At 38.0% G+C, this 14,864-nt stretch overlaps 2 protein-coding genes across 4 annotated transcripts in view; one reads left to right on the top strand and one right to left on the bottom strand.

Annotated features, from left to right (window-relative positions):
• The first annotated feature begins 347 nt into the window (after nt 1-347).
• On the top strand, nt 348-6,381 carry nemp1 (nuclear envelope integral membrane protein 1). Of its 3 annotated transcripts, XM_034877651.1 has the most exons (10): nt 421-576; nt 1,469-1,587; nt 2,150-2,366; nt 2,445-2,517; nt 2,601-2,694; nt 2,798-2,912; nt 3,558-3,783; nt 4,800-4,976; nt 5,828-5,878; nt 6,057-6,381. In XM_034877651.1, the coding sequence occupies exons 1-9, from the start codon at nt 462-464 to the stop codon at nt 5,832-5,834; spliced, it is 1,143 nt and encodes a 380-aa protein (XP_034733542.1). In that variant the 5' UTR covers nt 421-461; the 3' UTR covers nt 5,835-5,878; nt 6,057-6,381. The 3 variants fall into 3 exon arrangements, with proteins under 3 accessions (XP_034733541.1, XP_034733542.1, XP_034733543.1); XM_034877650.1 differs by lacking the exon at nt 5,828-5,878 and having other exon boundaries at nt 348-576; XM_034877652.1 differs by lacking the exon at nt 5,828-5,878 and having other exon boundaries at nt 510-580.
• A 2,632-nt stretch (nt 6,382-9,013) lies between these two features.
• Nucleotides 9,014-14,864, bottom strand: part of ormdl2 (ORMDL sphingolipid biosynthesis regulator 2) — a 6,523-nt gene continuing 672 nt past the window's right edge. The window contains exons 2-4 of the mRNA XM_034877598.1: nt 13,806-13,979; nt 11,885-12,036; nt 9,014-9,708 (exon numbers count right to left, since the gene is read on the bottom strand). Of these exons, the coding sequence (XP_034733489.1) occupies nt 9,573-9,708; nt 11,885-12,036; nt 13,806-13,979 (462 nt within the window). The 3' untranslated portion in view covers nt 9,014-9,572. The remainder of the gene's footprint in view (nt 9,709-11,884; nt 12,037-13,805; nt 13,980-14,864) is intronic.

Below are 14,864 nucleotides of genomic sequence, written 5' to 3'. Positions count from 1 at the left end.
TGGGATAGTGTAGAAAAAGGGAGACACTTACATGCAAAATAAAGTAGGAGGACTGAGAAACATTGGGGCTTACCGAAAAGAACAAGTCATTATCAGTAAATAAAGAAGTAGTCATACCAGATTGAAATGTAGGCCTACAGTTTTTATAATAGGAAAAGACCCAACTGGGCACTGCAGTCTGTGGGAGGAAAAGAAGACGCTTGTCCTGGTTTCAGGGTCATGTTTGCAGGGCTACATAAGTTATCAAAAACAGAGGAAACATATGTTTACATATTTGAAAAGCACCGGATTAGAAAATTATAATGGAATGAAATAATAGATGACAAGTGGTACCAGTAGGAGGCAGTAATGCAACGTATGGGATGCCAACTGCTGTAAAACATAAGCGGAGAAGAAGAAGAAGAAGAAGGCGGAAGGGGCGGGCCAAACATAAGAGGAGGGAGGGAAATGGTGCTATCATCATGGCGGGATGCATGAAAATGATAAACAATTATACCTCAATAAGTGCTACATTAATGGTTTTCACGGTGCTGCTTGTAGGTTTATCTCACACTTCAGGATACCAGGATACGGGTAAGAAGCAGTGTTAGGTAGCAATAATACCTTAATTAGCATGACACGTATATTAAACAAGTCTTTGCTCACGCTAACTCACGTTAGCTTGTGTTGGGCTTCTTTTTTTGATGAAGTGAAACTGTAACGTTACAGAAGTTCTGCTAAGCCTTTCTGTTAGCCCGGTCACTGCTGGCTGTTCTCCAATTCTGTCTCTGTGTAAGGGAGACATTTATTTAGCTGTTATAGATTTGCTGAGAACAAATTTGTGACATTTTGCTCGAGCTCACAAGCCCGACCCGCCCTCAGGTTATTCTAATCATGCTCAATAGAAAACCTGTGCGTCACGAAACGCACAAACGAAGTAAAAACGGTAATATGGACAGTAATAGTACAGACACATACATAACAATAGGTATATTAGACTAAAACAAGAATAGAATACAAAATAGAAATTACACAAGACAAAAACTACCGTGTAAATTGACATAAGTTAGTGTTAAAGTGACAGTAGTGGAATAGCAGATTCTGTGTTAACAGTGTACACTAAACTGATGATATGATTAAGTAGTGGTACATAGTGTTGGTCTGTAGTATAGAGATGTAAATTAATATGGAATATGATGCAAGGAAATATAAAACAATACAATACAATAGGGTCGTAATTACTCTAACTCTAAAGCATTAACTAATGGTTGAGTAGAAGTTGCTAGAAACCACAGTGCACAGCTGTTTTGCTGTGAGTTACAGTCTTAAAAATGAACACTATTGCTGGTGTTCTTTTTTAATTACGTTCAGACCACAGACATTCGTTCATGTTCAGGTTTCTCTTACAGTAAACAGTACATTAAAGGAAACGAGTCATGTGATGCAATCTTAGTATTAAATGCATGTCTCTGCTTTTTGACCGCAGCTGACCAAAATCCAGTAATTGATCTCAAGGATGGAGAGGAGTACGTCATGTCAGGGTCCAACAGGTTCTGTTACAAAAACTCTGTGGTGCCAACTTGGAGGCAAACATGGACAAGAATTCAGGTAAGTTAAATGAATGGCACTCAGCCACATCCAGAACTAAGCACAAATTTGACCAAATCTCCAAAATGTGATTCAAAGCTTTGATATGATCTGTGACATAGACGCCTCTGTGTTACATTTGTCATGGATATAGTGTCAACAGTTATTGTTAACTGGGTGTATAAGGGTAGAATCTCCATATGTAGACTACACCGCTGGACCTACGTGGTGTACAAAAAGCTTAAACATGTGATGCTACACTTTAGTGGACTTATCATTGTGGTTCCACAGTTCATAGGAAGGTTTACATTTTCCGCTTTATATGTGTCAATGTATCCAACCCCACTCATACTTGTTCCACTCAAATGAAAATGTTACTGTAAATCAGTTCCTGAGCATGAGGTAAAGCTCATGTTATAGGCCCATCAGGGTTTGCTCAGAGATGTGGGTCACTCAGTTGATGGTTTTTGATAAGCTTATGGCCAGTAAGCGGATAGGTAAAGCTATACAGCACTTTATTGTAACAATTCCTTATGGCGAAACTCTGTTGATTAGGTCCATAATAACTGAAGATTTCTGACAGATCAAAGTGTGGAGTTCCAACGTGTTTAAGGTGGAAACTGTGGAGGGGGAGGAGGAGTTGCGGGAGCTGGAACGATTCAGCGTCTGGAGCTGGTTTCAGAGCTTGTTACGTGAGCGGCACAATGAGACCACTATTAACATCAATCTGTTCAGCAAGGAGACGTGCTTCAAGATCGACCCTGCGGACAGAACAAAGTTCACTGTCCAGCCCCTTCGTAGTAAGTGGATAACAAATTAACACAATTAATTTGCAGTTTTTTGGACCGGTGGTCAACACAGGTTCTTTTCCCTTGCAGAGTTTGATATCTATCTGTTTTTGGTATTCCTCGCCGGAGCATTGTTGTTCCTCTTTGCAGAATCACTCAGCAGGTACTTTTTCTTGCTCAAGTTACATTGTTAGGATTCAACAGGATTATGTGCTATTAACAGATTTTTCCTCCCTTTTAATGAAGGAGTCAAGCTTTCTTCTACTCCGCTGGTATGAGCACAGGCATGATCGCCTCTCTCATCATCCTCTTTTTTATTTTGGCACGCTTATTGCCAAAGGTATGGAATTTCATAATACTCTTAAATATCCGTGATTTTGAAGGTTAACTCAATTTGTCCTCATGTCTAATTATTGTACCCTTTGTGTTTGCTGTTACCGCAGAAAAGCCCTTTTTATGTCTTGATTGTTGGCGGCTGGTCGTTTTCTGTGTACGCCATCCAGTTTGTCTGCAGGAACCTTGGTGTAATTCTGCGAGAACACTGGAACATCGCACTAGGTACGTACCCTTTGTCAACACAAACTTCTGGTGTTTGACACAACAGACCAAAGAAAGAACCCTAATCTAGCAATTTAAATAGAGATGGTCTGATACCATTTTTTGCTTCCTGATTCCGATACTTGAACTTGCGTATCGGCCGATACAGAGTACTGATCCGATACCAGTCTGTCATATATTTTATTATGTTTTAACAACTGTATTCTACTCTCCGTGTATTGATGTGATACAATTTCTATCTCTGTTTTCAGTCTGGCTCAGGTTAAAGTCTTTGTGAAACACTACTACTGTACTCCAGTACATCCCGATACCAGCGTTTTAGGCAGTGTCGGAGGCGATACTGATAATGGAACATCTTTAATTTTAAATGGCTATTTTTTCAGACCAGTGAGTCAAGCATCCCCTATGTTTGATAACTTGTGAATCACCTTTTGTTTTCTGTAGTATGTTATGCTTGAATATGCATGCTTAAATCTACATACAATACACATACCTGCCCCCACTTCAAGCCTTGTGATTCGTATCACCAGGGGCCAAAACACAATATGTATGATAAGCTCTAGGCCAAAAAAAACTGTGCAAAACACTGACTGTGTAAAAAATAACACTGTAGGTCAATGTGTATGTTTTTTGTGTTTTTGTCAGGTTATGTAGCAGTGGTGGGATTCATCACGTTTGCTGTGTGTTACCGTTACGGTCCCCTGGTGGATGAGAAGAGCATTAACATCTTGTCGTGGACGCTGCAGCTCTTTGGTCTGCTCCTGATTTATCTAGGGATTCAAATCCAGCAAGTTGCCTTCTCCATCATCGTGGCAGCTGTGTTTTCCAAACATCTGGAGTACCCAGTCTCTCTGACACTTGCCGCGTTGAGGTGGGTGTTCACAAAGCTGCCAGAAGGTGGCGCAAAAGTACAGTAATATAAATCCTGTTAAGTCATGCAGTGTAATGCAGCTCTGTGGTAGTAAACAAAAGTGTATTTACACACTTAGCACAGTATTAGCACTCTTTTTTTTTTTTTTAATGGTACAGGAGTTTTTCATTTGATAATCTCTAATATATTTTTTTGCTTAGTTCTAGATAAGAAAAGATACACCTTTTTATTGATTGATCAAAAAATATAAACTATACAGAGCATTTAGATGTAATAAAGTGACGGATTAATAGCAGCAGAGTCTTAATAAAAAATATTCCAAGAGGAAATCTAACATATCAGCATCATATAGTAAAATATGGTACATAATGAAATGAGTATAAAGTGCAGTAGTGTCAAAATATAGTATAGAATAACAATGTATTGGCTGCATGATATGAGGAAAATACATATAATGTTGACTATTGCGATGATATCACGTGTGATAAATAGATTCAAATCTACTCAGTTCTGCACTCGACAAATTGCCTTATGTATTTTAAACAAATAAAAGGAAATCATTGCTAACAATTTAACTGAAGAAACTGAACATTAAATTAAATACAAGAAAAAAATATAAACAGAAACTGCACTTTAAAAACTGTTCCTTTTTATAAGGAACAGTTTCTGTTGATATTTTTTTTTTTCAACAAAAAAAATAACACGAGTGTTCACGAAATATCATAGCCTTTTGCAATATGTATATTCAATCAGTTGATATTGCAATGACGGTAATATATATATTATAGTACAACAGTATAACGTGTATATAGTGTAGTGCAGCAATATAACAAGAGTATAAGTATAGTGTAGCGATGTAACGGCATATAACAGTGAGGAAGTTGCTTAACTACTGACGCTTAAAGCAGGGATATATATAACAGCATATATTATATTGTTTTTTCCATTTAGAACCAGTAGTCATATATTTTTTTTAATTTGGATTTTTCCTAATAACCCTTGGCTGGGTTGTGCAGGAGAATCAAAAGATACATTCACTGGAAGCCAGAGCCACGTCGCCTGTTGACTGAGGAGGAGTTTCAGAAGCAGGGAGAGGAAGAGACTTTGCGTGCCCTGGAAGAGCTGAGGAAGTACTGCAACAGCCCAGAGTTCAGCCCATGGAAGACGGTGTCCAGGCTTCAGTCTCCGAAAAGGTGCCTAAATTATAATCTGTTCCATAGCATTTACACAACAAAGTATACAATGTTTGTTCAAACACATGGCGTCATTTAAGGTATGATTTAAAACTCAGTCCCAGCCCTGGTTTAACAAAAACAAAAGAGACTGTTGATATACTTCTTACCACATGGAGTCAAAGTAGATTTAATGTAATGGTTTTTTTTCCCCTTTTGTTGATGGACAGTGTTACATTGTGCGAGAGATTATTTGCTCCAAGTGAGAATGTTACTTATGAAATTGAACACTACAGTAGGCTATATGCCACTGTTGTTTTCATTAAAAAAAAATAAAAAAAACCATTTGCACAAAGCAAGCCGATCCACTTTTCCATGTTGAGAAAAAAAAATAATGGGACATTTAGAAAAGATTAAAATGTGTGATTAATTGCGAATTAACTATGACATATGTGCAATTAATCGCGATTAAATATTTGAATCGTTTGACAGCACAGCAGTGTTCATTAAGATGTCACAATAATCTTTTTTAGATTGTGCTTTTATCTTATCGTGCCATTTATAAAGAGCATCCGTGCACTAAATGTGCTGCTCTTGTAATTTTGCACTTTTTTTACATTGCAAATAATTTCTAATAATTATTCCAATATCATCCCGTCGATCCCACATTTAAATTTCTGGTAGCATCAGCATGTTTGTAGACTAGTGTAGTTAACTTTTTTTAAGGGTTAATCTGAAACGTATGATATGATGCATTGGTTAACTATGGCTTAATCATAAGTCTGAATGCAGAATGTGTATTAATACTGGTTGAAATGGGGATTTAATCTTATTGAGTCGGTAATATTTGGTGTTTTTATTTTTTTTAACAGTGATTGATTAACTATCTCTTGCAAGCTGTGTCCGCACATTTAAGATTTGAGGTATATGAATATGAATCTATCCAAAATAACGTTGTCTTTTACTGAAGTGTTGCCAAATGTCACCTTTAAGTTGTAAATATAAGTGTATGTGTTAGTATATAGGTATTTAAATACCAGTCATGGTTCATATATTGTGTAACCCTGGTGTTGTCGCTGATGTTGTCACTTTAACCCACAGGTTTGCTGATTTCATTGAAGGGTCCCCTCACTTGATGTCAAATGAGGTGTCCGTGCACGCGCAGGAATACGGCTTTGGGGGAACTTTTTTTGAGGATGATTTTTTTGACACGGATGACGACGAGGAAGACGACATTAAGCCTATGATGAGACCCGAGTGAGACACCACTGTGTTAAAAGGCGAATGAAAATAGATACGATTATATTATTGCCTTTCAGCAAGGTGGCCGGAGAACCGCTCTCCGTGGCTTCTGTGCTAACGTCCCGACTGACTTCGGAGTGACTACGGGACTGTGATTTCAGTCACAAGAGGCACCACGCACACACACGATAAATCACTGAGAGTCAACAGGGAGAACAATGTGGCAAAGTAATGTAGTTTCCACAAATGTGCACTAAAGCCAGAACTCCTTTTTTTTTTTTAAGGGAACAAAGGCTTTTGTTAAAATTGAGGTTACAAATACAGTGATGCTCTGTGATCGGGACCTTTTTTTTGGGAAGTCAAAGCAATTGAACTTTTTACTGTGTGATGGTAGTTTGTGTTGTCTTAAGCTTACAAAAAGGTTTTTACATTTTAGTTTTCAAAACATAGTGTTCACGCTGTTAGCCTCTTAATGGGCTCACTCCAGCAAACTGTAATGAGGCCATCCAGATTGCATGTATCGTACACCATGTGTTTAACGTTCTCACCTCTGAACGCAGCATGACGAGGGAGTCACTCTTTTTCTAGCATACTGCTGAGGGAGGAAAAGTTTGCTCAAGTTTGTATTTCACTGTTATTTTAATAGACATACTGTACATCAGAGGAAGTATCCCCAAAGTATTTTGAATAAAACAAACATATTTGAGCTCTGATGTGCATGCCTTAACATCATTGTAAAATATTATTAGGACTAAAATTTGGCAAGATGTTATGGCTTTGGTTAATGGTAAAATGCATTTGAAGCCAAAAAGCAGAGGTTTTTATTTTTCAAAGTGCAAATACAATTTCTTCAAAGGTGGAAAGTAACTACGTTCTCTATCTTTATTTTATGCTTCCATTTTCTACTTCTACTCCATTTTAGAGGGAAATGTACTTTTTACTCCAGTAAGTGTATCTGCTAGCTGTAGTTACTTTGCAGATTAAGGTTTTAAAAATATACGATCATTTTCTTTGTTTTTTAACTACCAAACGGTGCTTAAAGTAGATTTTCATCAATCAGCTACAACATAAAATACTAGTGACACCTGCTTTATATTAATCCCGAGAAAATCACACTGACAAGGACAATTCTGCTACATAATGACTACTTTTACTTCTGATACTTGAAGTACATTTCCCGCTAGTACTTCTGTAATTTTACCTTACTTTATTTTTACTTTAGTAAAAGATCTGAATATTACTTTTCCACTAAGATTTTCCATATGGATTTTGTAGTTTTACTGGGTTCCTCTTTGCATCTATGGCTGCAACTAATTAACTGAATTTTCTATTATTAATCGTTTAGTAAAAAATGCCCACCAGAAGGTGTCTTCAAATAGTTTTTGTCAAAACAATGTCAAAATGGGACATTGGACCATCCTTGTCCAAAAAACAGCTCAACGCCCTCAACTAGTTAATGTACAGTGGTATAAAAGATCATCCTTGCATTTTAGAAGCTAAAAAATGATGATTTGGGGCTCATTTGTTTAACCCTTATGTTGTCCTCAGGTCAAATTTGACCCATTTTCAGATTTTTTGTCAGAAAAAATGTGCCTTCGAACATTGAAAAACATCGACAACATTGAAAAAGTGGTAATAAAGTTTCATGGTTGGAGGGAAGACAACACAAGGGTTAACTGACTGATTCCATGGTTAATGTTGTTTTGGATCAATGTCCTATCATCTGATCAGCTAGTCTAGATACATTACAGAAAACGTATTAATTTGACCAGTGGGAGGAAGATAGACATGAATCTTTGGAATTTCCATTTGACAAACACAGGGCTGACCTGTACGGATGCTGCGTTTGATTAGAAGTGACGCACCAAACAGTTTAAATCTGTTTGAAAAATGAAACATTCAAATCCAGCCACATGAATGACATCTGTTTGCCTTTCAGTTATCTAAATTCCCAAATGAAACGGCATTTCACTTTATCCCCTATTTTCTAAGAAGTTCACCTTTTGCAGCAAAGTAGAAATTTCTGACCTTTCTTATATCTTCACTCTCCCTCTGACATCTCCTTTGGTATATCTTTCCATGTAACGGTTTCAAAATGTTAAAATCAAAACGAAGTGATAAGTAGCATACACGAGCTACATATACAGTAAACCACATATCTGCAGTAGATAACCAAAATTAGCTGTTAAACCGACATAGCATTATCCTATATCAGGTAGTTTTTTGTAGATGTTGCAGGAACATTGCATTCATCCTCTTCTCTCAATCTCGAGGTGATCCATATCTGATAAAATTAGTTTGAAAACTTCCCCCTGCAAGCATTTGAAGGTAGGAAACACCCCGATAACTGTTGCAAATTATTACACGGATGACAGCTGATACATCGGGCATTATTTGCATGTTTCCCAGGATCAGGTCGGCATGCTCAACAGTAATCTAATTCACATGGTGTTGCATTTCCTATGACTTCCCTAAAACAACGCAAAACCAACAAAGAAACCTCAGTGCAATACAGACATGACCGCATTGGGGGAAGGGGGTATCCCTTCGATATCTGAGCATATTGCACGCACTGTGACAGCACCCTCACGGTGGCTTCATGTAAAGTGTCTGTACTTCCCCACAGCTTAAAATATGGCCCACAAACGATCAATTGATTCTTACAAACCTACACAAAAAGAGTTTGCCGTTTTTTTTGACTTGACCATGTGGAATAGAGATAAGTTGACCACGTGTGCACACTGTGTAGCTCTCACTGCTCATTTTATAAGTGGGAAAAGACATACCCATTTTTAAGAAAACAGTAAATTACATGATTATGCGTCCCACAGCCAGACTGCAGTGTATATTGTAGGCGTGTAAATGCATGCTGCAAGTAGATCCATCATAGTAAATCAAGAAAAAAAGCATAAACGCAAAAAACTTGCAAGCTTCATTCGGAACATGAACCACACTGTCACAATGAATTCATTCACATTTATGGCAACAGACAGAGAGTTTTACAGATGTGCAGTCAGTGCAGTTTGCAACAGAAATCATCTGAGACAGAAAAGTAATGTATGAATGTCACACTCAAAAGCAGTGCAGTTCAAAATTTGCTCTTTCTTGAAGCCAACGTGTCTGGCCCTTTGACAAACTTACAAAAGGAATGTCAGTAAAGAAATAAATGACTTTCATAAAACAGCAGGCATCTCAGGCATGCTGCAAGAGACAGCGCAAACCAACTTTCATATATTACGCCACACAGTCTGTACAGTTAAGACAAATCCAAGTGGTTCTCGTCTCGTCAACCTCTAGACATAAAATAGTTCAGCAGAAACAGAAAAATAGATGTCCAGTGTTTGGTGGTTAAAATCCAAAGCTCAGTCAGTTCTGTCAGTATTTGTTGATCCCAAATATCCGTACTCCGTGAAATTGAGGCAACTTTGGGAGGAGGACACTAAGGAGGGAGCTTGTGTTGATTAGGAAATGCGTGGGATCGTATTTTGTGTAGAAACTGGCAAGGATATACCTGCATATAGAGAGAGAATAGTGTCAATGTACACGACAAAGGATGAGTTTCACATCATAATCAAAAAGAAAAAATACGCTCCACGACACCTCACAGGTTGATATTTTATTCTGCAGTGCTTTTGGCCTGCATGATGAAGTAATCCCAGGGCTATGCGAGTCACACTGCGCTGCTACTAGCTGTGGGTTAAATGTCTGCTGTAACACGTGTGGGAAATTAACTTTTAGACTGTAGATTTCGTCACTATGGGATAACCCCGCAACCTCAAAGCTGATCCTGATCCGGAACAGGGCCAGCAAGCCTGAGGCTAAAGCCAGGGTCGGCCCACTTGGAATGTGCCAGGATTGCAACAGCGCGAATGCTTTCTTAGCCTGGGGCTAAGTGCAGTGTGAAAAGCCCTTTTGATGTTTAATCTAAATATCGAAGGAATCAAAGATTTGACAATGTTAAGTAGGGGTGGGAATCACCAGACGCCTCCCGATACGATATCATCACGATACTTATGCCAGAATACGATATTATCGCGATTTGAAAAATATTGCAATATTCTACGATAGATTGCAATTTATAACCTTCTTTCCAACTTCGTGATTTTTCATTAATCACTTCCATTTTTTTGCTGCAAAACCACATTGTCAAGCAGACAAACTGACCAACACATAATAAAAGATCCATACTTGGTGCCTGTGTATCGATACAGTATTGCCACTGAAAATATACTATATAAATATACTATGCTGTATCGATTCCCCCCCTCCTACTGATGGTGATAGAAAAAAGGTTACAGGATCACCAAAACTAATACAGTTCATCCCATAGGGAAAAATGAATGTCTGTACCAAGTTTAATGGCAATTCAACCAATAGCTGTCCAGACATGATGGCGCTAAAGGAATGATCAGTGGATCACCAAAGCCATTATACAAAATTACATGCCAATAAATCATAACGTTGAGATATTTCAGTCTGGACTAACAGACACTGCCATTTGCAGAGCCATGCCACAAGCACAAGATCACATACATGTAGTCATCAAGTTGGGCAGCAGAATTAATCGCAATTTTATTGAAATTGAAATATGGACTAGTGCAATATCCAAATCATCGGGGGAGGGGGACAACAATATTTGTTAAAAGGCAAATTATGTGGTCAAACCATTCTGAATTACGTATTGTGGTGCTGCAGAGACGTCACGGCCTACAAATCCTAAAATCCTATCCTACAGACTAGAAAGAAAAGAAAAAATCTCTGTTTGGTACGGATCCTCGCAAAAATCACACTATTTATTCATTATTTGAATAATTTTTGAGAATTAGAATATATAAAAAACACCATTCCCTCCAGTATCCTGAATCATATTGCATTAATCAGCAATAATATGCAATTAGATATTTTTCTTTCATGCAGCCCTACCATCAAGTGCATGTCTAAAGGTCCCATGGCATGAACATTTCCCTTTGTGAGTTTTTTTAAACATTAATATGCATTCCCCCAGCCAACCTGTGGTCCCCTAGTGGCTAGAAATGGAGATAGGTGTAAACCGAGCCCTGGGTATCCTGCTCTGCCTTTGAGAAAATGAAAGCTCAGATGGGCCGATCTGGAATATTGCACCTTATGAGGTCTGGATTTTGGGGAAGAGACTTCAGATACAGTATTAGGGGACCACTAAAGTCTATAGAAAAGCATCCAAAGAGCACCATGTCGTGGGATCTTTAAGACCCCTTTGATTCTTGTTTTAAAACGAGTCAGCTGGAAGCATTACATATACATAACATAACATAACATTGTCAGCCAGAGACAACAGATTTTGAACAGCTCGCCTGGAGACTGAAGGCAGAGGACCTTCAGAAACCCGTGTCTCACTCAAACCACCATGGACAGTTTTTCCCAAGTTTATATGCGTGGGGATGCACCACAGACACAGAAAAAAGTGATTTTTTTCTTCATAATATGGGCACTTTAATTAATTTTTATCACAATAAATAAGTTGCGTGAGAATGGAAAGCTTGACAGGTAAGTCACCCTACAATCTTTCCCAGATGGGCTAAAAATGAGGGCTAGAAGAGAGCCCAACAGCCTAAAGAACTCAGTCAAAAACATATTTAACTACATGCTGATTTAGCTATCATGTTGACAGAGAAACTTCAAACCAAATAGACATTCCAAATTATACTTACAGAACAATTGGTGAGATAGTGAGGAATTTGCGTGACGATGTGAACTGGACACCGTAGTCCATCTGTTCCCAGTGTGTGAGCAGTCGAGCTTTGCCTTGGTCCGGTGTCTCAAAGGGAGTGCCCTTCACTGTGTGTAGAAACAAGTACATCACCTGCAGAGACAAGACGCAAAACTGTTATCAGCCACAAAGACAGGTGGCTTCCCCTCCAAGTACTGTAATTCTCAGAAGTTCAGGAGTACAACTGAATCATTAGCTGTCTCGAGGAGGATATTTACCCAAACTCTCATTTTCAACAACTGAAAAGATGCCTCGTATACGTGCAAGCTTGCCACATGTTTAATAATCTATATATGCAGATGTTGCAATTCCAGTTATTTTAAACTGTTGATGATTAAGTGGTTTCGTGGTGAAGTAAGTGTAACAAAGTGAAAGTTACTTAGCCACTTCTTTAGGTTAAACATGATTGGCATACTGATGGAGATTTAAGACATTTGGGGTAAAAATAAATGGTGGGAGAGCAATACAATTATCTTCTACAGTTTATGCCATCTTCATATCAGGTATAACTAATCATATATCATGTCAGAAGATTTTCCAGAGAATCAAACAAGTCTGTTTTCTGGCAAATCCAGTGAATTGACAAATTACATTGATGCATAACTCACAGACACATCTAACATTTAAGAAATAGTTTGACATTTTGGGAATATCATTTTTCGTTGAGAAGATCAATTCTCAATTGATCAATATCCACGCACATAACTGATCATTATCAATATGCTGGACTTGGTTTGGTTGGCTTAGCATCACTCTGTCCAAAAATATAACTAATTCTGTGTACCAGCACCTCTTAAAAGGACAATTCCGGCACAAAATGAACCTAATGTGTTATTAACCACAGGTTAATAACACATTAGGTTAGCGTTCGTCATTTGACTGGTCATGACTGTTTTCCCAAGATGGCGCCTGCCTTTGTACACAAACAGTACTGTCTTTATAAACCATCTTTTTAATTAAACTGTCAGAAAACTTACAAGTTCTCATTGCTTTGGTTTACATGTAGAGTCCCTCATCGTGCTACCTTGGAAGTGTGGTGCCATTATGAGCCTTGTTAGCGGTATAGAAATAGCTATATCCTTTTACGTAACCTAACGTTTTTTTTTTCTTTTAACCTTTGGGCACATCCAGACTAGTTTTCCTGTCTTTGTGCTAAGCTAAGCACATCCGGGTTAAAGCTTCATACTGCAATTTGCCACTCTGAGAACACACACACAGTAAAGTGCGGATCAGTGTGAACTTCAATGCAAAACCATCAAATTAAAAACTGTAGTTTCATATTTAACAGACAGATTTAAAAATATCAGTCATTCTAAAATGCGAACTATTCTTTTAACATATAGTGGTCCTACTCATGGATTTTAATCATTTCCCATGATGGTCTAACACACCCAGAGATACTATATAGCAGAGGTATTTAACAATGGGTCCGTGACCCCTGGAGAGCCACCAAATTATGTTAAAAAAAATATTTTTTTCCCAAAATGGAATTTTGAAAATAAACTTACTAAGTTAGCCACTATGGTAGCCATACAGTTCAGCTTAAGGATTCACTGTGCCTTCCACATGTATATTTAAGGATAAAACATAATATCTATTCATTTGCATCCATCCGGCCCTGTTTATTATGCAACTCAATTGTATACAATATATGTGCAAACTTTTAGCTAAGGGGTCTTTGTCCTAAAAACCATTGAAGACGCCTGCTATATAGGTAAAATAACACAATATAAACTGTATAGCAAAATATTTGTGGGACTGTGGCATGGTAAATATCGTATTGCCCATCCCTAAAAAATAAATATATGTCAGATTAGTAACGACTGTTGTATCATTGCTATATACGTCTATCTTTAACTGACCAGGTTGTGGATGATGTTTGTAAGAGTCCAGACGAGCGGCACAGTGAAGAAAGGAATGCTGAGCAAGACGATGTGCAACACGACGGTCAGCAGCAGGTAGGTGAGCCATATTCCTCTGCTGTTCATCACCCTCGTGTTGGGGTTCACCTCGCTGTGAGCTACGCCCACGTTCATCTTCAGTACAGAGAGAGAGAGAGACAAAATGCAAGAGTTCAGGAGGCGGAAAACTAAAGTCTGTTGTTTTAAGAGGCACCCACAGATAGAGCTAAGAATTGTTAATGTGAGACAGGCCCACAAAGATATTAAATAAATAGCCATGTAGCCGTGGATGTGGGGGGAAGCCCATCCAGAAGGCTTACGCTAAGGGTCCACAAGTTTGTGCAACGCCCCTGCTCCGAATATCTAGCTTCTCACACTTGATTAGTAAGCACACAATCATCAAACTGCAACTTCATTTCATGCTTTTACTTTGCAGTGTTTAAAAGTAGAAAGTCTATGCACCGACTCCTTCAAAGCTAACTGTCACCTTCATCAAAAGGAACAAGAGCTGCAACTGACAATTCTTTTTTTTTATTATTGATTGATGTGACGACTGTTCTTCTTCGAAGTTCTTGCTTTGTCCAAGCATTAGTCCAAACAACAGTCGAAGGTATTCGATTTTTACAATGACATAAAACAAGGAAAAGCAGCAATTTATCACGTTGGAGAAGGGGAAACCATACAATGCTGCAACTACTGTAATTATTATCAAATTATCAACCGATTATTATCTCAAATAGAATAACTGCATGTATTGAACTAGTTTCCACTCAATTTTAGTCGATCCGCTCCATAATGTCGATCAATTTAATAAATTCATTTAATTGGTCAAATGTTTTTCAAATGTGAAAATGTGATTAGTCTACTTTATATTACTGTGCATTTAATATTCGGGTGTTTGGGACCTTGTATGATACGTGTTTCACTATTTAGTTATGTAACGTTAAACGATTAATCGAAAGAAGAAAAATATCGAATCTTTGGCGTTCTATTAAATTTGGGAAAAGACACCGCCCGACT

The sequence above is a fragment of the Etheostoma cragini genome, chromosome 7 (genome assembly GCF_013103735.1).
Source record: "Etheostoma cragini isolate CJK2018 chromosome 7, CSU_Ecrag_1.0, whole genome shotgun sequence".
Lineage (NCBI taxonomy): Eukaryota > Metazoa > Chordata > Actinopteri > Perciformes > Percidae > Etheostoma > Etheostoma cragini.
This window is presented reverse-complemented; position numbering and strand designations above follow the sequence as displayed.